The sequence below is a fragment of the Bos mutus genome, chromosome 19, assembly GCF_027580195.1.
Source record: "Bos mutus isolate GX-2022 chromosome 19, NWIPB_WYAK_1.1, whole genome shotgun sequence".
Classification (NCBI taxonomy): Eukaryota; Metazoa; Chordata; class Mammalia; order Artiodactyla; family Bovidae; genus Bos; species Bos mutus.
Window position 1 is genome coordinate 43,254,353 of NC_091635.1, and position 23,507 is coordinate 43,277,859.

At 41.1% G+C, this 23,507-nt stretch overlaps 1 protein-coding gene across 8 annotated transcripts in view; it reads left to right on the plus strand.

Moving 5' to 3' along the window:
• The first annotated feature begins 300 nt into the window (after positions 1–300).
• Positions 301–23,507, plus strand: part of NF1 (neurofibromin 1) — a 257,559-nt gene continuing 234,352 nt past the window's right edge. For 4 of the 8 annotated variants that reach the window (XM_070390396.1, XM_070390403.1, XM_070390399.1 and 1 more), the window contains exon 1: positions 306–752. In XM_070390396.1, coding sequence (XP_070246497.1) covers positions 693–752 — 60 coding nt within the window. In that variant the 5' untranslated portion in view covers positions 306–692. Of the gene's footprint in view, positions 753–23,507 lie in introns of all 8 variants that reach the window. The other 4 variants (XM_070390398.1, XM_070390400.1, XM_070390404.1 and 1 more) reach the window with 3 other exon arrangements.

The window sequence follows — 23,507 nt, forward strand, 5'->3', positions numbered from 1 at the left end:
GCGCCCTAACTTCCAATCCGGGAGCAATCCAAACTCGGAGGCCGGCGGGGGACCGGGAGCTGAGGGCGGTGGTGAGATGGGAGCGGATGCTCCCGGGTGGGCTCGGACTCTGGCCGGCTGCAACTAGAGCCCGAGCCGAGGTGAGCCCGGAGGCGATGAGGGACGCGCGCCTCCGGGCCCGGAGGAGTTAGGTGACGTCACCTCCAGGAGGACTCACTTTTTCATTAATGAAACCGGCCGGCGCGGGCGCATGCGCCGCAGGCCCCCTTCCCTCTCGCTTCCCCCTCCCCTTTCCCAGCCGCGCTCTCAATCTCGAGCTCGCTCGCTCTCCCTCTCCCCGGGCCGTGGAAAGGATCCCACTTCCGGTGGGGTGTCATGGCGGCGTCTCGGACTGTGATGGCTGTGGGGAGACGGCGCTAGTGGGGAGAGCGACCAGGAGGCCCCCTCCCCTCCCCGGGCCCCCCTCCCCCGCCCCCCTTCCCCCAGCCTCCTCGCCAACGCCCCCTTCCCCTCTCCCCCTCCCGACCGGGCACAGGCCACCCATCCCCACCCCCGTGGGAACGTTCGGAGCCTGCACTCCTCAGACCCTCTCCTCGCCTCTTCCTTCACCTCAGCCCCCGCTCCCTGCCCTCTTCCCGGCCCTGGGCGCCGGCCGCCTGGTCCCTCCGCCGCCCCCCGGCTGCGGGGAGGACATGGCCGCGCACAGGCCGGTGGAATGGGTCCAGGCCGTGGTCAGCCGCTTCGACGAGCAGGTAACGGGCCCGGGGCGGGCGGGAGGTGGGAGCGGAGTGGGGGTGGGGACCGAGTGGGTGAGGGGAGGAAGGAGCGGCCGCCTCCCCCGCAGCTGCCTCGGGCTCTGGAGGAAAGGCTTGGGGGGATAAGAGGGGGTGGCCTAGGGGGGAGGTGCGGGCAAGGAGGGGACGGCTGGTGTCTTGGGCGCCCCTCTCCCTCCTCAGTCGGGGGGTGGGGCCTTTTTCCTGACCACCCCTCCGACCCTCCATCCCCTTTATCCCAGCCCTTCCGCTTGCTAATAGGGATGAGTGACCTGGGGGCGCTTTCAGGGGCTCTGCATCTGGATTTAATCATCTCCCCCCCGCCTTACTTTTTTATTTGTGAACGGAGGTGGGTAACATTTAGGGGTTTCCTCTTCCCTCAGTGGACCTCCTAAACGGGAGTGAGTAACTGAACGAACCCCAAGGCCCTTCTTGTGTACCCCCAATAGGAGAAAGATAACATCCCGCCCCTCCCCCAGTTTCTTCTGCTTCCTCTCTTGGAGGGGGAAGAGTAGAAGAAAGCAGGGAAACACAGGTTTTCTTACTTTCTGCTCCATCGTCTCAGCCCGCCCGGAGAGCTCCAACTGCACACACTGAACATCTTTTTGATGCCCCACACGAGTGTCCCCCCACCAACCGCCCCCCATATCCTGATAAGACCAGACTGGCTTTTACATTGCCCTTTGCAGTGGAAACCATGGTTCTGGTTCCCTCCTGCTTCTGAAATATTTTTCCTTTTTTTTCCCCCCTTCCTTGGTAGTTGCAGTTTCCCCTTTTATGTTTTGCCCAGCAGTCTGAGAATGTGAATATTGCTTTCTGGAGTGGGAATCTTGAGGATTAAGGGGGAGCAGAGTGAAAGGAAAGTGGGAAACTGCATCAGAACCACTGACAACAGCAAAGCCAGCTGGGAAGTGGTCCCGAAGCCGTTAATTCTGCTAGTGTTCTGTTGTCGTTGTTTTTTCTTTTTTTAACTCGCACCTCTTAGTTGACAAGAGAACTTGCATTGAGAATATCTGAGATGGAGGAAAAAAGTTACCTAGCTTGAGGAGGTCCCTTTTTATTGCCTGAGCCACAGACTCCTGGGGCTGATCAGAATGAATCCACCCGGAGCCTTTTGTCAGTAGGATTTAGTTTAACTTTGTGTTGCTGTTTAGTAGTTGGGGATCGCTTAGAAGAATGCTTTTGTAGCTGCAGTTCTAGGATGAACTTCCTGTGATGAGGAACTGCTTGAGATTGAGTCAGTCTATTTTGTTTACTGGATATAATCATGAAACTGATTTTGGGAGCTGAGTGGATCCATAAACAGTTTCTGACCTATCTGAATGATACTTAGGAATAGGCAGAGGAATTGAGAGGAAATTTGAGAAGAAACTACGTAGATAAAAGAGAATTACAAAGCTGTCAGAGACTTGAAGTTCTTTCACCTATCCTTATGCTTCCAGACCAAAAAGTATGTAAACCACTGTACTGCTAATCTATTTGAGGGAGTGAAATGTGACCACATATATTGGATTGTATTATTGTAAGAGCCTTACGTTTAAAACTTGATAGAAAAGACTTTGTCTGTGTAATTTTAAAAAAGGATTTAAAAGGCACACAGTTCCCAAAGGTAGACTGTGTGGATACTTTAATCTGGATGCAGGAATTTGATGGATTCACACCACAACTATTGTTGCCAGTTTTTTAAACAATTTTAAATTGAAGGATAATTGCTTTATAGAATTTTGTGGTTTTCTGTCATACATACATCAGCAAGAATCAGCCATAGGTACACCCTCCCTCCCAATATTTTTTAAATTAAAAGTTTTTTTTTCCAGTTTTTAAACTTTATTTCTTTACTTTTTACCTGTTGATCTCTAGGCTTATCTGTCACATATTGAAAACATAGTTTTCTAAATTTTAAAAGAAGAATGATTTTGATTATATGTCCAATGATGCAAGTAAATGTTTCCTTTTTTTGTCCCCAGTGTTGAAAGACCTTGTACTTTGTTGTTTGCTTTGTTATGAATATTGTGGAATCAGACTCACACCATCGGTTAACAATTAAGGACATAAGAATTTTAAACAAGCATTAAAAAACTATACTTTTATATTGTTATTAAAGAGAAAGATCCATAGGACAAATTATTCCTCACATTTTTCCCTTACAGGGTTAAAGCCCACTGACTTTGAGATGTCAAAGTATAAGGGTTTTGGTGTTTAACGTAAGGCACTTGTAGACATTAACTTATTATGGAATTAATAAACGTTTAAATTAGAGTTTACTTTGAATTTGGAAGGTGGGAAAAACTGAGGCTCAGAGTGGTTAAGTGACTTTTCAAGGTCGCATAGCAGACCTAATAATAAGAGCCTCAGTATGAAAAGTATTGAATGCTGGACAATCAGGAATAATTTTTTCTGGTAAGTATCTCTAGGATTTGTTTTAATAATCCAAAAGTATAGTTAGGAGGGAAGAGTTTACATTTATATTGAGGGGGGAAAACAACCTACATGTAGTGAGAGATGTTTGAGAGTCTTCAGTATTTCAACTATGTCTGAAAGTTTTAAATTTTGAATATATTGTCTGTACTTTGTTTCACTGGGTCCAGGGGGAGTCAAGCTGCTGCTTTTTATTACAGCTAAGACTTTTTATTAAGCTAAGAACCAGAGAGCATGTGCATGTCTAAAGATGGCAACTCTATTTATGATTGAGTTGATGTTTTAGTTAGACTTCTAATATTTGTGGTGATAAAAGCAGAAATGTCTTACTAGCCACTGTTGATTACCTATTGTACTCTGATGGGTATTGCTCAGCAACTTGGTGCAGTAGACACAGATTAAACAGTGGTAGTGTTCCATCTTGACATTGTGAGCTCAAGTCCTTGTTTCCAAGTGGGTAAAATAACATTGCACCTAAGCCTAGTATTTATGGCAACTGAGCAATTCCTAACAATTTAAAAAGTAAGTACTACTTTGATTAGGGATGGAACTTGTGAAGGTAGACAGCCAGAAAGCTGAATGTGTAAAGTTATATCTTCTGCTGCTCCTTAACCTGCCTGTAGGGTGGTAAATAGTAAGTTTCTAAATTGAAATTAGCAATTTTAGGTGTGGGTGTGTAGCTTTAATTTGTGGCTCATTAGCCAGGGTACTTAAATTAGAGAGAACCTTCTTACCTGCCTCACCTAGCTTCATATGCCCAATTTCTGTAGGACTTTGTTCCTGAAAGGGAGTATAGAAAAACTGGTTATATGCAGGTTTTTGTTTTAAGAAGTTGAGAAAGATCCATAGGACATCAAATGATGTCCTATAACCATATATGTCCTATAATCCATAACCATCAAATGATTTGTTGTAAATATACATTTTCCACATCTGATCAAGTAAAAGCGCTATATAAAAAGCCAAAAAATAACATTTTTAAAGAACATATTAGAGAGTAAACTCGGATTTAAAAATTTTTAATACTAACTTATTGGTGGTTGTAAATTAAATGCTAATCAGAATGTTCTTTGAATATGTGGTATAAAACTTATGTTATAAAATGATTGGCAAGCGTCTTTGAAGTAACAGACTACATGTTAATTGGCCATATAGATTTGTAAAACTTTGAAGTTGCTTTGGATTTAAAAAAAAAAACAAAAACTCCTTAGCCTTGTTCTTAAAGCCTGGTCTGCCATTGTTGTAAGGCCTTATGAGTAGTTGAAAATGAATATTCTTTTGGCAAAGGGTATGGTGAGTGAGAAAAAATTGCTTATTTATTCTGGAACTCATCTTTTAAAAACGATTTCCAACTGGTCCTCAATTAGTTCTCTGTGCTCCCTCACTCTTCCCACCTTTAGCATCTAATTGAGTTTTTCTTTATGTGAGCTCCTTCCTTTTCGCCTTGAAACTTACTAAGATTTCTTTTCTCTTAAATGTTTGGTTGGTCTTGTACCTTTCTCTGTATAGATCCGTCTTTTTTTTCCTTTTGTTGCCAGATGCCTGCCGCCTCTCGTTTATCCACCTATGTCCTCTGTAACTCTATGAAAAAACTAGCTCCTGCCTCTTGCTTTCCTTCTGGATTGCTGCTTTCTTGAAAGTGATGCCTTCTGGCAAAACAGTGGTTTTTTGATCAACTGTAATGCCACTGTGGTGGTCCATTGCCCCTGGAAACCAGTCTCGAATTCCCAAGGCACAATGCTGTCTTGTATGTATGCTTGCAGATCCATCCTTCACCCTTGGACAGATGTGCATTTTTTGTCATATGGTGCTGCCCACCGTTGAACTGCGGTTCCTAAATGAAGGTGTGAGTTTTGTCCTGCTCTTTACAGCCTCAGTCCTCATACTAGCCATTAGATCTCTGTGGATCCTGTATTTCCTTTTTTTTGGAATTGACTAGAAAAATCTGTAAGATTTCTTTCTAGTTTAAATATTTGATGACCTTAATACTTTTAACAGCATCTCCCTGTGCCACAATGGTCTGTGGGGAGCTGACCCCACTTAATTTACCTAACATTTTCTCGTTTTGTCTCAGTGTGCACCTATGTCGCAGGCAAGCTGGCTCAGTCTCTACTGTGTATGTCAAGCTTATTGCTGCTTGTCTGCCTCTGTTTATACCAGCCCCTGCCTAAATGCTTTAATTCCTCTTTTATCTTTTTCTAATTCCTGTCTACACTTAAATGGGTAGCTCGAGCTTCATTTTTCCCATGAAGTCTTTATAGACTAAACTCACTGCGTCCTCACTTGTTCATGTGCTTGTCACCTCAGGTTCTACAGAAACACCCTTTAAGGTGTCTCCCCTTGGAAGGGTTGATTGAACATAGCTTAGCATTATTTTCTTTTCTCTTCTCTTTTTTATCAAATGGAGTGTAAACTTTCTGAAAAGCAAGAACTCTCTGTGAGAATTCTACTAATAGTCACCCCAGGGCCCAGCAGAGTTATAAGCACACATTGAGTCATTGATGGAATGTTTTTCATATGATTCTTGGTTCAAAGGTAGACTGGCTAACAGGAGTGGTAATTTGGCTTTATTTTAAATGCAAATAACTGAATTTTATTAATAATTTAGTGTTTATGGTGGCCTCCATCTTATAAGTGATACTTTAACTGGGAATAGGTTTTTAACAAAAGAAAGCTTTAAGGAGGAACTTGTACCTATTTATATTTCCTCCAACAGAGCTAGCATTTTTGAATCAAGTTTCAGATCTGATTGACTACCTTTGTGATCTTGAATTTGTCACTTACTTTTAGTGTCAAGTCTGCATAAGGAAAATTTTTTGCAGTGATCTGATAGGATAAATTAAAAGACACTTGCTCCTTGAAAGAAAAGCTATGACCAACCTAGACAGCATATTAGAAAGCAGAGACATTACTTTGCTGACAAAGGTCCGTCTAGTAAAAGCTATGGTTATTCCAGTAGTCATGTATGAATATGAGAGTTGGACCATAAAGAAAGCTGAGTGCTGAAGAATTGATGCTTTTGAACTGTGGTGTTGGAGAAGACTCTTGAGAGTCCCTTGAACTGCAAGGAGATCAAAACAGTCCATTCTAAAGGAAATCAGTCCTGAATAGTCGTTGGAAGGACTGATGGTGAAGCTGAAACACCAATACTTTGGCCACTTGATGCGAAGAACTGACCCGTTGGAAAAGACCCTGATGCTGGGAAAGATTGAAGGCAGGAAGAGAAGGGGACGACAGAGGATGAGGTGGTTGGATGGCATCACTTACTCGATGGACATGAGTTTGAGCCAGCTCTGGGAGTTGGTGATGGACAGGGAGGCCTGGCGTGCTGCAGCCCGCGGGGTTGCAAAGAGCTGGATACGACTGAGCTACTGAATTGAACCGAACTGAGAAGATAATGAATGTGAAATGCTTTGAAAAGACTAAGATTATCCAAATGTAAAATTTATACATTTTCTATATAGCTGACTGATGATTGTATATTTACCAAATAAAGGAAGGTGACTAGTCTCTGGATGTTCCCCCTTATGTACCTTGTCCAATATATACTTCAGTTTAGTGATCATTAACAAATGCTTAGGGTACTGAGAGGGTCCTTAGGTAACCTACCACGAATGACTGTAATCTGTTTTCGTGCTTTATCATCTATTTGTGGCATACATAATAGATGGCTGTTCACGTTTGGAAAGTGTAATAGAAAAATGTCATAAAGTGTTGTGTGGCTTGTTATATTAGATTTAATATTGTTTTATTAGATTTTAAATATTGCTACACTTTTTATTTGACACTTTTGGCCAATAGGATGTTAGAGTCTTAAATCTTCTGCCTTTTTTTTTTTTTTGAATGTGTTTAGCATGGAGAATTTTGTCCTTAAAGCAAAGGTTAGAGATACAACGGTAAGCATGCTTTATTTTTGCATCTTTATTCTTTACGCAGACTGCTGTAGGGCATTTTGTTTTATTTTCAAATTTGGTGTTATGAGGTCCTGTGTAGACTCTCTGTTGTTGCATTATAGCAACATACTTTGCAGGGTGAGCCTTGTATTAATTAAAAACATGTGCTTTGCACATGTGTTCCCTAGGTCTCAGTCTACTCTTCATTGGGGGGTTTGTGTGTATCTGTGTGTATATAAGACAGTGGACGGGGAGGGATAGGAAGGCTCATTCTTTAAAGGAAGTTTAAAGAGAAGAATGTTCTATAGAAGAAGTAGAAGGGGAGGTTTGTGGTCAGCTTAAACTGTTAAAAGGCTTAGAATCAATACTGAAGTAGAATATAGGCATCTTAAGCTCTTCCTTTGCTGAGGATTGACTTGAATTTATAAAAAGCATTGGCTTATTCTGCCTGACATCTTTTAGACTACCCCATTTTCTTGGGGGTGGAGAGGGAAAGATGAGACAAACTTTGTTTTGACCTTGAAGAATAGAAAAGTTAAGGTGTTTTTACATTGTGATGACTGTGAATGAAGTTTAAGATTTCAGCAGTAAAATACCTGTTTCATGCTGTGTGGTAGAGCCTTCAGTAAACAGAGTACACTCAGAGGTTGTGCTGAAGAGAATTTTAACACTGTACAATATAAATAACTGGAATTGATAGTGCCTCCAGTAAACTCTCTTCAGGTACCTGCAGTGATGGCAGATTTGACCACTTCAGATGTTATATGGCTGAGATATATAGTTATATTCTTTGGTTTTCTGAGAGTGGCTTTTGAAGCATTGACTATATCATCAAAAGGGCTTCTGTTAAGAAAGCCCCAAGGTAATATGGAATGCCATCCTGTTATAATGAAGAATTGGAATTATCCTCTAAACTTTACATATTTTTGCTATAAATGGTACTAATTACTTTGCAGTAGCAGTAACTTGAGGTGCAGACTTCCAGATTGCATGTTTTCTTTAAACCACAGCCTGGCACTCTTTTGGTTTGGCTTAGGGTTGCCCCTACAGTCTGCAAGCTGTTGCCTGCCCCTATTCATATATTATAGTTTGGAGTGTCTTAGCCTGTTGAATTTCAGAGAACTTAAAACTTTTTCTTGTGATATCCTTACCCCTTCCCCTTCACATCCCCCAAGCAGGGTGTTGTGTCTAGTGCAAGAGGCATGAATATTTACTAAATAGCAGGACGTTTAGAAATTTACTTTAAAGGACTTTTATTTAATTTATTTTCAGTCATAGTTTTATATCCAGATGATGGCCTTGTGGGTAATTATGGGTCATAAGGACCTCAAGCAACCCGTTTCCATCTAATTGTTGACAGCTTACCTTGGATAGTCCTCATAGTAATTTGGGCATGAGAAAACCCCTCTTACTGTCTCAATTTTGTGATGACAGTCAAGAGCTCTTTCTCTTACTACACAGTATACTGAGCAGTTTTCAGTGTGACCTTGGGCAAGTCAGCCTCTCTGAACTTGAGTTTTCTGGTTGCATCTGTAAGTTGGGGGTAATACCTGGCTTTACTTACATCGTGGGCTTGTTTAGTGTCTTGGGTATGAATCTTTTATGTGAAAGGAAGCTGTAAATAATCATAAAAATGTATTATCATAATTATTATCCTGTGCAGCATTTTTTCTCTTTTCTTTATAGTTTGGTGATTATTATTATTTCTATAATGCGTGGAAAAACAAGCTAGAGAAGCAAAGCAACTTGTTCATTATCATATGACATGTGATTGAGTTTAAACTAGAGTGTGGGTGTCTTAATCCTTACAGCAGTAACTTCCAATAAATAGAGCTTTACAAAAAAGGTCTAAATTTTGTGAACAGATAGCACAAATATGTAAAGAGAGGAAAGTATTATTGCTTCTTCACTCAAAAATAACATGTTTTATGTTCTTAAGAGAGAATCTTTTATGTTCATAAGAGAGTTCATATGGAAATCTTTTTTTCGGTTGGTCATGTGTTAGACATACCTTTTAAGCATTGTATACTGATTTCATTGTTTATCATTCTTTTCACCTTATCAAAACTTCTCAGGCTGTTAGTGGAAGTTGTAACATTGTTCCCCTTTTATTTTTAGTTTTATGACATTTTATAACTCACCGCAGATTTTTAGGTGAAGTGAGTTGAATTCTGAAGGTGAGAGTGTAGAATTTGTGAGAATACCAACAGGAATGTATAGTTATAAATATGACAGTATGTTTTTATTTGATTCTTTTATCTGGTATTTCACAGTTAAGTTTTGTAAAGTTGGTTTTCATACTCTTAAGAACATTCCATTGAGGATTTGATCAAATTGGAAGGCACCCTTTTAACCTTCGGTTGGATTTGAGTGCCTTGTTCTGTTGGATTCCTGAGTCTGTCTTTCTTTTTGCCCATCTGCTTTCCTTCCTCTGTCTGCTTTTTGAAACCCCTCACCCCCAGCAACAACTTTCACAGCGTTCACTTTGTCTTTTGGAGTACCTTTCCAAATCTTTTGTCCTCATCAGTGCCTTTCACTTCTGTCCCAGCTCAGGGCTGGGAAGATGTTTTGCCTTTATTCTCTAAGCAGATCATCTTCCTTTTGGGTAATGGACTAAGTGGGAAAGACAAGAGCCGTTTGTATTTCCTGTTATGTTTCAATTTTTGGCCTCTGATAACTGAATTTGCAGTAGGGAATGGGAGAGAGAGAAGGTGTTGTTTTGGTCAGATGTTGGCAACAAAGATCAGCGAAGACCTGTGCTCTGGTTTCTGCCTTGACACAAACTACCTTTGCTATATTAATGTAAATCTCAATTCTGAGCTATTTCTTTGATCTGTTAAACAGGAAAAATATAATCTGACTGTCTAAAACTTTTCTAATTCTTAAAATAGATTGATTTGTTTTTTTTTTTAAGCCAGTCCTCTGACTGAAAAAATAATTCTAGTCACTAATTGATTAGTTACAGATAGTTAGAAGGAATCTGAGATTATTTAAATCCACTTCTGCAAGAGCCCTGACAGATGACTGTTCAATCTCTCAGTCAGTTCAGTTCAGTTGCTCAATCATGTCTGACTCTTTGCGACCCCATGGACAGCAGCACGCCAGGCTTCCCTGTCCATCACCAACTCCCAGAGCTTGTTCAAACTTATGTCCATTGAATAGGTGATGCCATCCAACCATCTCATCCTCTGTCGTCCCCTTCTCCTCCCACCTTCAATCTTTCCCAGCATCAGGATCTTTTCCATTGAGTCAGTTCTTTGCATCAGGTGGCCAAAGGATTGGAGTTTCAGCTTCACCATCAGTCCTTCCAATGACTACTCAGGACTAATTTCCTTTAGGATGGACTGGTTGAATCTCCTTGCAGTCCAGGGGACTCTCAAGAGTCTTCTCCAACACCACAGTTCAAAAGCATCAATTCTTCGGTGCTCAGCTTTCTTTATAGTCCAACTCTCAGGTCCGTAAACTCTCACACCTTAAAGTCTAGTAAGAGAGAAGAATGAAAAGAAAATTATGGTGAATGTTACGATGAATGTATAGGATACAATGGGAGTGGGTAAGAGGAGCCCTTAATTTAGCCTGGGCAGTCAGGGAGAACTTGACAGAAAGTGAAGCCTGGACTGAGCTGTCAATCATGTAGGTTCTTGCATGTCTTACTAAAATGTTGAAACCCTCGTTTAAGGTTTTGGATGAATGTAATTGCATCTAATGGCTTATGCTTTAGTAGGAGCAGTTGAAGAATATAATAAAGGGAAATATACAGTGAAGTACCATAGGAGGTAGAAGAAGAATGGGATCTAAATTCAGGTGGTGAATTTAGAGACTGAGATGGCAGAGAAGGAAACAGTGGATTTGGTTTATAACAGCTGTTGGAGTAAATGAGAGAGAGAGAGTGCAGTTTAAGGACGTTTAACAGTACTGGGCAGTGTTAAGGATTCAGCTGGATTTGGAGACAACGTCTTTGTTATGGTTTTAGTCTCTAGAATTGCAGAGATTAAGGAACGTTGAGGATCAGATGTTGGATAGGTGGTCCACCTTGACATTGAAGTCACCTAGATCCGGGTTCCCAGATTCAGCAAATAGAAATAATGGATGCCCAGTTAAATGTGAATTTCAGATAAGCAATGAATATTTAGTATAAATGTTTCCCAATTATTGCATGGGATATACTAAAAATACTACTCATACCTTTTTGAAAATTCAGGTTTAATTGGGAGTCCTGTATTTTATCAAGCAACACTAACCTGGATGGTGGTCGATGTGTGAAGTTGAGGAAAAACTGAGCCAGGACTCAAATTGTTTTGATGATGGGGGAAGTATCTAGAAAATTGGTAGGTGATAGTGACAAAGTTTGTAGTGAGTAGCACATGAGTCATGAGCCTCAAGGAAGAGTGGGGCGAGTAGAAAAGTTTGGCCTCTTAAAGTCTTCTATTCATTGTTCCTAATTGTCTTCTCTGTAACGCTTTAGAGTGTTTGTCTTTTTACTTTAAAAATGTTTGAAGACAAATCTTAAGTATTCCTCAGGGTTGTCCCCCCCCCAGTATATTATTCATTCAATTATTTTTTATAGATCAGATCAGATCAGATCAGTCGCTCAGTCATGTCCGACTCTTTGCGACCCCATGAATCGCAGCGTGCCAGGCCTCCCTGTCCATCACCAACTCCCAGAGTTCACTCAGACTCATGTCCATCGAGTCAGTGATGCCATCCAGCCATCTCATCTTCTGTCATCCCCTTCTCCTCTTGCCCCCAATCCCTCCCAGCATCAGAGTCTTTTCCAATGAGTCAACTCTTCGCACGAGGTGGCCAAAGTCCTGGAGTTTCAGCTTTAGCATCATTCCCTCCAAAGAAATCCCAGGGCTGATCTCCCTCAGAATGGACTGGTTGGATCTCCTTGCAGTCCAAGGGACTCTCAAGAGTCTTCTCCAACACCACAGTTCAAAAACATCAATTCTTCAGCGCTCAGCCTTCTTCACAGTCCCAACTCTCACATCCATACATGACCACAGGAAAAACCATAGCCTTGACTAGACGAACCTTTGTTGGCAAAGTAATGTCTCTGCTTTTGAATATGCTATCTAGGTTGGTCATAACTTTCCTTCCAAGGAGTAAGCATCTTTTAATTTCATGGCTGCAGTCACCATCTGCAGTGATTTTGGAGCCCAGAAAAATAGTCTGACACTGTTTCCACTGTTTCCCCATCTACTTCCCATAAAGTGATGGGACTGGATGCCATGATCTTCGTTTTCTGAAGGTTGAGCTTTAAGCCAACTTTTTCACTCTCCACTTTCACCTTCATCAAGAGGCTTTTGAGTTCCTCTTCACTTTCTGCCATAAGGGTGGTGTCATCTGCATATCTGAGGTTATTGAAATTTCTCCTGGCAATCTTGATTCCAGCTTGTGCTTCTTCCAGCCCAGCGTTTCTGCACATAAGATAAATAAGCAGGGTGACAATAAACAGGGTGACAATAAACAGGGTGACGTCCTGTTGAGTTTGCGTCTTAATTGCTGAGGAGTGAGTTAACCTGGGTGAGAGTCAAGCTTAGTATTTTGAAGAGTGATTGTGAGGGTCGGGAGGAGACACGGTGCTGCCTGCCCTTTTTCACAGGGCTCTGCAAACCGAAGATTTGAGGTAATGTTTGTGAAGGTAGTCTGTAAACTTGCTTCAGGAAGGTAAGAAGTCTGTAAACTTGCTTCAGGAAGGTAATGGTGTTTTTTATAGAACACACCATTAAGTATTTCACTGTCATGGTGCTTTTTTCTCTTGGTGCAGTTGGTGGTCAGTATTCAGGCATATCATTTTTCATCTTTTTTCTAAGTGTTTTTGTATCTGAGGGTATTATTTGAGTCTTTAAAAAAGAAGGCTTAAAAATTGCCGAGCTTCAGGTGCTCTGTACTTTTGGTATTCATCTGATTACTGGTACAGTTAACCTAACAAAGAGCATGCGTGTGCATGGGTATTTTTTTAAAAAAAGCTTTTTTATGCAAAGTTTTAAACATGTACAAAAATAGATGATTATAAATGAAGCCCCATGTACCCATTACCCGGCTTCTACTTAGTTTTGTTTCATCGATACTCCTACCCATTTCCTGCTCAGCTTCTCTTCATTATTTTGAAGCAATCCCAATTCTCATTTCTGCATGACTTATTCTTAACTCATGCTGACTTTAAGAGCTTCGTGATAGAGAAACAGTACTCAATGGGGAAGACTTGAGTTTGCGTCCTAATTGCTGAGGAGTGAGTTAACCTGGGTGAGAGTCAAGCTGAGTATTTTGAAGAGTGAATGTGAGGGTTGGGAGGAGACATGGTGCTGCCTGCCCTTTTTCATAGGGCTCTGCAAACCGAAGATTTGAGGTAATGTTTGTGAAGGTAGTCTGTAAACTTGCTTCAGGAAGGTAAGATTTCGTTATTAGTAAACGCTGCTTCCTTCTCTTAAGTGCTTAAAAGTCATCTGCATAAGTAATCAGTCCTAGAATTATTTGGGTGTTGACATTAAATTAAGGTCATAGTCCTGAAGTGACTTTTCACCTTTATCCATCCCTGCATTTTGAGGCACCCTCTTCTCACTCCTAGTCTGATGCCTTATTTTTCGTGAGTTCTCAAAGTTCACTCCCCTTGTGACATTTCAGAATTTTCATCTCTACCCTTGGATTAATTCATATAGACTTGAGATAAAGCAGATAGGTGGGGTTTATGCTGTATTTTAGGTGTTTTGATGGCTGGCAAAATGTTCTTTTTAAATTTGAAAATAATATTGTTTTCTGCTAAAACAGAAGTGAAATTGAATTGTATAATTCTATTTTCAGTCTCCTATTGGTATTATATTGTTGTTGTTTAGTCGCTCAGTCGTGTCTGACTCTTTTGCAACCCCATGGACTGTGGGGATTTCCCAGACAGGAATACTGGAGTGGGTTGCCATTTCCTTCTCCAGGGGATCTTCCAGACCCAGGGGCCAAGCCCGTGTCTCCTGCATTGGCAGGTGGATTCTTTACCACTGAGCCACCAGTGAAGCCCAGTTGGTGTTATACCATGTATTCTTCACTAATGATTCTTGTCTTTCCTTCTTCGTCATCTTGATCTTAATATATTTTTGTATATATTTAATATGCTTAACATATTAAGTATATTTAATACATTTAATAATATACTTATAATATATAAATATATAAGATATGATATATTTAATATATGAAGCCTTTACATATTTATTTTAGCATCTTCAAAGTCTTTAGTGATTCTGAACTTTTAACTTTTTATATTCATCTGTTGGTTTGTTTGTTATGTGTAGTCTATGTTCTTTGTCAAATGTCCTTATCAGTACTCTGCTAGGGATGGGGGGAGAGGAGAAACAGGCACATTAGTTTCTTTATTTTTATTTTTTTGGCCATGTTGGGCAACTTGCAGGATTTTAGTTTCCCAACTAAGCATTCCCATGCCATGGCAGTGAAAGTCTGGAATTCTTACCACTAGGCCTCCATGGAACTCCCACATTAGCTTTTTTAGAAATGTCAGCTTTACTGGGATCACTTAAGACTCTTGTTAAAAGTACGGATTTCCCGACCACGCTGAACATCTAAGGGAGACCTGCGTGCTGCAGTTCATGGGGTCACAGAGTTGGACACAGCTTAGCAACTGAACAACAACAGTGACAACGACAACTGATTATCTCTGAGTTCTAGAGTTTAAAAAAACTCTCCCCAGGTCATTCTGATGTGTGTCTGGGCTTGTGAATGACTCTTAGGGTATTGCACGGAGACTTCAGCTGCTGGGTAGTATTTAGTAGGTCATCTATACCACTGCAACAAGTAGAAAAAACTGAACTTTTAAAATTGCATTTTAAAAAATATTGGAGGACTGTAGAAGTAATGATGACTAGGTTAATTAAAATTAATTAATTAAAAAATTCCAGATATAGAAGAGCCCTTTGTAAGGTGAAAAGAGAATTGCTAACATTTGCTGATTCTGGGCACAGACTGAAGAAAAAGAATAAACCGGAGGTGAACTGCATCTTGCTAAAACTTCAGCATAGTCCTGACACATTTCAGTTCATGAAATAGATTGTAATGGTTGTTCTTTCTCATCCCTTTTGTGTGATAGAGTAGATGGAGAATGCTCACTGGGAAGATATATTCTGGGGTTTCTGAGGCTCTTTCATTTACCATATCCAGTGTGCAGTGAGCCATTTCTAAAAATTTGAAAAGGTGGAAAACTGTGATCCATAATCCAGAAGAAAAATAAATAACAGAAGTAGAAAGTGAAAGAAAGTGTTAGTCACTCAGTCGTGTCCCAACTCTTTGTGACCCCTTGGACTGTTGCCCGCCAGACTCTTCTGTCCATGGGATTCTCCAGGCAAGAATACTGGAGTGGGTTGCCATTTCCTTCTCCAGGGGGTCTTCCGGAGCCAGGAATTGAACCCGCATCCCTTGCATCTCTGGCATTGGCAGGCAGGTTCTTTACCACTGAGACACCTGGCACTGCCTGGTAATTAAAATTATCAGATGGGGACTTTAACCGTAATATGCTAAAGAAAATATAAGAAAAAGTGGAGAATCTATAGAGAATTCGAATTCATGAAAAGGAATTAAATGGATATTTTGGTAATGAAAAATCAGTCGCTGAAGTCTGTCATTTATATGTTAATGAGTAAACTTTGATGCAGAACCCTAGGCTCTCAATCTACCCCTTGCCTTACTCTTCATTTACCTAAAAGAGGGAAAACAGGTCAACTGAATATAAACCATTGAAGTTCTGTGAGAGCAGGGATTGTGGCTGTCTTTTCACTGCTGTGTTCCCAGCACTTAGTACAGTGCCTGGCACATTAAAAATAAAACAAAAAAAAGCATGACAAAAAGCCCACAGTAACTGAAATTAATTATTCATTGGGTGGATTTAATAGCAGGTTATACCAATAAAAGACAAGAATAAAGACAATAGAAAGTATCCAGTTTGAAAACAGGAAGAAAAAAAATGGAAAAAGTGGGACAGTGCAAAGCAGTAGTAGTGAAAGTTTGAATAAGGTATGGGACTTCCTTAGGGATCCAGTAGTTAAAACTCTGTCCTTCAACTGCAGGCTTTGATTCCTGTTTGGGGAACTAAGATCCCACATGCTGTGTGGTGCAGCCCCCAGAAAAGAAAAAAAAATGTTGAATAGTGTGTTTGGAGATACAGAAGTAGAGACTTAGCATGGGAGCAGATATTTGAAGAGATATGGTAAGGCATTTTCCAAAATTGATGAAGGACACCAACCTATACATTTGAGTAGTTTAGCAAACTCCCGGCGGGAAAAATACAAAGAAAAATACACTCAGATATAGTTTAACTGAACTGTTGAAAACTATAGAGACAAAGAGAAACTCTTAGAAGCAACCGGATGGGAAAAAAATAAGATAACGTTACTTTCAAATAAACTAATATAAACGATGGCCGAATTTTGAACACAACTGAGGAAACTGGAAAATTATGGAATGACATTTTTTCTGAACAAAAAAGCTGCCAAGTTAAAATTCTATTCCCAGCAGAAATATCCGTCAGAAATGAAGGTGAAATAAAGACATTTTTAGACAAAAGCTGAGAGAATTAACCACCAGCAGTCCTGCTCTGTAAGACTTACTAAAGAAGGTTCTTTACATGGAGGGGAAACATCTCAAGTGGAAGGATAAAACTATAGGAAATAATAAAGGGCACCCAGTTGGGTGTGAAATTAGTAAATATACACCCACTATGAATAAATATGCAAAAACTGCCTCTTTTTTTCCCCCCTTGTTCTTAGGAACTTCAGGAATTTTATTTTATTTTATTTTTTTTTATTCTAGAATGATAGACATTCTATAGCACTCCTTGGAAGGAAAGTTATGACCAACCTAGATAGCATATTCAAAAGCAGAGACATTACTTTGCCAACAAAGGTTCGTCTAGTCAAGGCTATGGTTTTTCCAGTGGTCATGTATGGATGTGAGAGTTGGACTGTGAAGAAGGCTGAGTGCTGAAGAATTGATGCCTTTGAACTGTGGTGTTGGAGAAGACTCTTGAGAGTCCCTTGGACTGCAAGGAGATCCAACCAGTCCATTCTGAAGGAGATCAGCCCTGGGATTTCTTTGGAAGGAATGATGCTAAAGCTGAAACTCCAGTACTTTGGCCACCTCATGCAAAGAGTTGACTCATTGGAAAAGACTCTGATGCTGGGAGGGATTGGGGGCAGGAGAAGAAGGGGACGACAGAGGATGAGATGGCTGGATGGCATCACTGACTCAATGGATGTGAGTCTGGGTGAACTCCGGGAGTTGGTGATGGACAAGAAGGCCTGGTGTGCTGCGATTCATGGGGTCGCAAAGAGTCGGACATGACTGAGCGACTGAACTGAGCTGAACTGAACCATACAATAAACAAATAAACTTCATATATTAAAAATGTACAATTTGATGACTTTTGCTATACTTATAAGCTTGTGTTAACAGCATCATGATCAGGATAATGAATGTATATGTCTCCTGCAAAAGTTTCCTCTGGCCTCCATAATTCATTCCCTGCCTCCATCCCATTTCTGGGCAGCTGCTGAGCTGTTTTTCTCAGTATTTTTTCGTTCACCTATCTGGTAGATACTTGGGTTGCTCCACTTTTAGCTACTGCAAACGACGTCCTGAAGATTCCTGTATACAACTTTGTGTGGATGTCTTGAGTAAATAAATACAGAGAAGTAGAATGGCTGGGTCATATCACGGGTATATATTTCACTTTTATTTTTTTTAATTTATTATTATTATTTTTCAAATTTATTTTTGACTGCTCTGGTTCCTGCCCCTGGCCTTTCTCTTGTTGCAGCTGGTGGGGGTTGGGGGTGTACTCTTCTTTGTGGTGTGCTGGCTTCTAATTGCAGCGGCTTCTCTTGTCGTAGAGGATAGGCTTTAGAGTTTGGGCTTGGTAGTTGTGACACATGGGCTTAGTTGCTCCAAGTCATGTGGGATCTTCCCAGACCAGGGATTGAACCTGTGTCCCCTGCGTTGGTACGTGGATTTTTAACTGCTGGATCACCAGGGAAGTCACACATATTTAACTTTTTAAGAAGCTTCCAATTTTTCTTTTCCAGAGTGATTGTCATTTTACAGCAGTCTATGAGGATTCCAATTGTTCCACATCCTTGCCAACATTTGTTTTCTTAAAAAAAACTATTTTTAACTAAAAAAATTTTTAATTACACCCATCCAGTGGGTATGAATTGATGTATCATTCTGGTTTTGATTTGCATTTGCCTAAGGACTAATGAGCATCTTTTCATGCACTTATTTACCAACTGAATATTTTCCTTGATGAAATGTATATTTGGATCTTTTGCCCAGTTTTTAAAAGTTGTTTCTTTTAAATTACAGAGTTTTAAGAGCTTGTAATATAAACTAAATGTAAGTCTTTTACAAGATAGATAGTTTGCAAATATTTTCTCCCAGTTTCTGATTTGCTTTGTTTTTTGCTTTTTTTCCTTCTCAGTCTTGAAAGCAGGTGTTCTTAATTTTGCTAAAGTGCAAATTATCAATTTTTCTAAATAAAGAAAAGGATTATGTTATTGATGGTGTATCTAAGAAACCTTTGTCTAATGTAAGTTCACCGAGATTTTTCTCCTGTTTTCTTCTTTTAGGTTTGACACTTAGGTCTATGACTCACTTTTAGTTAATTTTTGTACTTGGTATGATTCTGTATGCCTAATGTCTTGCCAATCTACAGTCTTGATTATTGTAGCTTTATAGTAAATTTGAAATCAGATATGGTAAATCCTCCAAGTTTGTTGTTTTTTCTCAAGAATAAGTTGGTACAGATACTTTGCGAAGAGGAAGAATCAAGAGTTTTGTCCCTCCTCTAGTCCCCCCACCCGCGCCCCGACGCTGCCACGCTCGCCGCTCCTGTTGCCCGCCCAGCCGCCGGCCCCACGCAGCCGCCGGAGTACCCTCAGCTCGCTTGCCCCCGACTCCGCACACGTCTCTATCACCCCCAACGCCGCACTCCTGGGAGCCCCCACAGAACACCTGCCCTCCGCCCGCACAGGCACACACACAAACCCTACAGCCGAGGCGCAGCCCCAGCGCGGGAACTAACCAAGGAACCGCGCCCCGCCACTGGGACGTCCTGGCTGGTCAAGGCACGGAGGTTGTACAGTTAACTTGTCTTGTTGAGCCCAGAAATGTTATAAGCATGAATACACACTGCATCCGCTCGAAGTGCGCCCCCCGCCCCCCCAGCTCTATATAGACCCTCGGAGTCAGTAGAAAGGGTCCTGGTCCCTGTGCCCCAAGAAAGCACCTCAGTCTAAGCTGGGGGTGGGGGGAGGGTAATCCCTCCTCTAGTCTTAACACGATTTCTTCAGTATACGCTAGGCAGGGCCTTAGCAAGAACCCAGGTAGCAGAGGAGAAATGTAGTTTGCACAGTAGCTCCACCATCAGAAAACAAGGCACAGAGGATAGATGTGAACATGAGAGGCAGTAAGTTAGCAATTGGCGCAGTCCTCTCTGGCTACTCAGCAGCCATATATGCGTTTAAACAGATACTTGATCTTGTGTACAGAAGACAAATACTCTGTGCTTTTGCCTAATAAGATGGAAGTTTCTTTTTAAAAATGAAGATGTTCTTACCTTCTTCCCAAAGTGGGAAGCAAAATCCCAATACTTGTTGTATCCATCTGTTGATGACATTCACATATTCCACATTTAGGCTATGTTAATTATATCTCAGATTTGTAGTCCTATCTGAATATCATGCTACCTAAAGACTAAACATCTACTTCTGCTTTATTGACTACACCAATGCCTTTGACTATGTGGATCACAACAAACTGTGGAAAATTTTTCAAGAGATGGGAATACCAGACAACCTGCCTCCTGAGAAATCTGTATTCAGGTCAAGAATCAACAGAACTAGACATGGAACAATGGACTGGTTCCAAATTGGGATAGGAGTACGTCAAGGCTGTATATTGTTACCCTGGTTATTTAACTTACATGCAGAGTACATCATGCAAAGTGCTGGACTGGATGAAGCACAAGCTGGAATCAAGATTACTGGGATAAATATCAATAACCTCAGATATATAGATGACACCACCCTTAAGGCATAAAGCAAAGAGGAACTGAAGAGCCTCTTGATAAAAGTGTAAAGAGGAGAGTGAAAAAACTAGTTTAAAACTCAACATTCAAAAAACTAAGATTATGGCATCTGGTCCCATCACTTCATGACAGATGGATGGGGAAACAGTGGAAACAGTGAGAGACTTTATTTTCTTGGGCTCCAAAATCACTGCAGATGGTAACTGCAGCCATGAAATTAAAAGATGCTTGCTCCTTGGAAGAAAAGCTATGACTAACCTAGATAGCATATTAAAAAACAGAGACATTACTTTGCTGACACAAGGTTCATCTACTGAAAGCTGTGGTTTTTCCAGTAGTCATGTATGGATGTAAGAGTTGGACTATAAAGAAAGCTGAATGTCGAAGAATTGATGCTTTTGAACTGTGGTGCTGGAGAAGACTCTTGAGAGTCCCTTGACTGCGAGGAGATCCAACCAGTCCATCCTAAAGGAGATCAGTCCTGGGTGTTCATTGGAAGGACTGATGCTGAAGCTGAAGCTCCAATACTTTGGCCACCTGATGCAAAGAACTGACTCACTGGAGGAGACCCCGATGCTGGGAAAGATTGAAGGCGGGAGGAGAAGGGGATGACAGGATGAGATGGTTAGATGGCATTATTGACTTGATGGACATGCGTTTGAGCAAGCTCTGGGAGTGATGATGGACAGGGAAGCCTGGCATGCTGCAGTCTATGGGGTTGCAGAGTCAGACACAACTGAGCAACTGAACTGAACTGGAAGACTAAATTGTAAAGTTGTTTGTTGTTGTTTAGTTCCTAAGTCGTATCTGACTCTTCTGCGACCCCATGGAGTATAGCCTGCCAGGTTCTGTCCATGGGATTTCCCAGGCAGGAATACTGGAGTTGGTTGCCATTTCCTTCTTCAGGGGATCTTCCCGATCTAGGGATCAAACCCACGTCTCCTGCATTGGCAGGTGGATTCTTTACCACTGAGCCAGTTAAGTTTTACTAATAAAATTTGTATAACATATTGAGAAGAAGAAGAGAGAAGAAATTGGTTTATACATTCATGCAAAATCTTGTGTAGTAAGAAAAGAATATATATGTAACTGCTGTAGACTTTGCTTTTGTAAAATAGTTGAATGATTGTAAATTAGTTTATTTTTTTTTTAGGTTTTTTTTTTTATAATTAGTTTCTTCTTCTGCTTTTTCCATGTTTCCTTTGCCCTCATACAGGACCTCAGCTGGTGAGGTAACCCAAATCTTCCTCACTATTCTTCACATGTTACTTTGTGTGTGTGTATTTTCCATTAACTTTTACTATTACACATGTATAAGAGATACATCAGAGAATCCTTGGGCTTCCAGAGTCCTCCCTGTCCTCATGTATCAGTTGTCCTTTATCTCCTAGGTAACTCAGACGAATTAAAACAGCTAATAGAATGACCCTCCTCTTTGCCTCTTCATGATGATTCCAAGTTTATTTTGATGTTTTGCTTTCTATTTTTATGAATGAAATTCTCTTTCATTCAGCCTGGTAGTAATGAATGGCCATTGGTACATGACTAAAGAGCTCAGGCTTCTGGTTTGAACTAAGTAGTAAGTTTAGCACAGTGTCACGTTCTTGAACTCTTGTTTGAAAAGCCTCTCCTTCCCTGGAATGAGTTTAGGATTATTTTAAATGTCCTATTAATGGTATGGACCTAACAGAAGCAGAAGATATTAAGAAGAGATGGCAAGAATACACAGAAGAACTGTACAAAAAAGATCTTCATGACCCAGATAATCACGATGGTGTGATCACTGACCTAGAGCCAGACATCCTGGAATGTGAAGTCAAGTGGGCCTTAGAAAGCATCACTATGAACAAAGCTAGTGGAGGTGATAGAATTCCAGTTGAGCTATTCCAAATCCTGAAAGATGATGCTGTGAAAGTGCTGCGTTCAATATGCCAGCAAATTTGGAAAAGTCAGCAGTGGCCACAGGACTGGAAAAGGTCAGTTTTCATTCCAATCCCAAAGAAAGGCAATGCCAAAGAATGCTCAAACTACTGCACAATTGCACTCATCTCACATGCTAGTAAAGTAATGCTCAAAATTCTCCAAGCCAGGCTTCAGCAATATGTGAACTGTGAACTTCCTGATGTTCAGGCTGGTTTTAGAAGAGGCAGAGGAACCAGATCAAATTTCCAACATCTGCTGGATCATGGAAAAAGCAAGAGAGTTCCAGAAAAACATCTATTTCTGCTTTATTGACTATGTCAAAGCCTTTGACTGTGTGGATCACAAGAAACTGTGGAAAATTCTGAAAGAGATGGGAATACCAGACCACCTGATCTGCCTCTTGAGAAATTTGTATGCAGGTCAGGAAGCAACAGTTAGAACTGGACATGGAACAACAGACTGGTTCCAAATAGGAAAAGGAGTACGTCAAGGCTGTATATTGTCACCCTGTTTATTTAACTTCTATGCAGAGTACATCATGAGAAACGCTGGGCTGGAAGACGCAGAAGCTGGAATCAAGATTGCCGGGAGAAATATCAATAACCTCAGATATGCAGATGACACCACCCTTATGGCAGAAAGTGAAGAGGAACTCAAAAGCCTCTTGATGAAAGTGAAAGTGGAGAGTGAAAAAGTTGGCTTAAAGCTCAACATTCAGAAAACAAAGATCATGGCATCCGGTCCCATCACTTCATGGGAAATAGATGGGGAGACAGTGGAAACAGTGTCAGACTTTATTTTTCTGGGCTCCAAAATCACTGCAGATGGTGACTGCAGCCATGAAATTAAAAGACGCTTACTCCTTGGAAGGAAAGTTATGACCAACCTAGATGGCATATTCAAAAGCAGAGAGATTACTTTGCCAACAAAGGTTCGTCTAGTCAAGGCTATGGTTTTTCCTGTGGTCATGTATGGATGTGAGAGTTGGACTGTGAAGAAGGCTGAGCGCCGAAGAATTGATGTTTTTGAACTGTGGTGTTGGAGAAGACTCTTGAGAGTTCCTTGGACTGCAAGGAGATCCAACCAGTCCGTTCTGAAGGAGATCAGCCCTGGGATTTCTTTGGAAGGAATGATGCTAAAGCTGAAACTCCAGTACTCTGGCCACCTCGTGGGAAGAGTTGACTCATTGGAAAAGACTCTGATGCTGGGAGGGATTGGGGGCAGGAAGAGAAAGGGATGACAGAGGATATGACTGGATGGTATCACTGACTCGGTGGACGTGAGTCTGAGTGAACTCCGGGAGTTGGTGATGGACAGGGAGGCCTGGCGTGCTGCGATTCATGGGGTCGCAGAGTCGGACACGACTGAGCGACTGATCTGATCTGATCTGATCTGATTATAACCAACACACAGAAT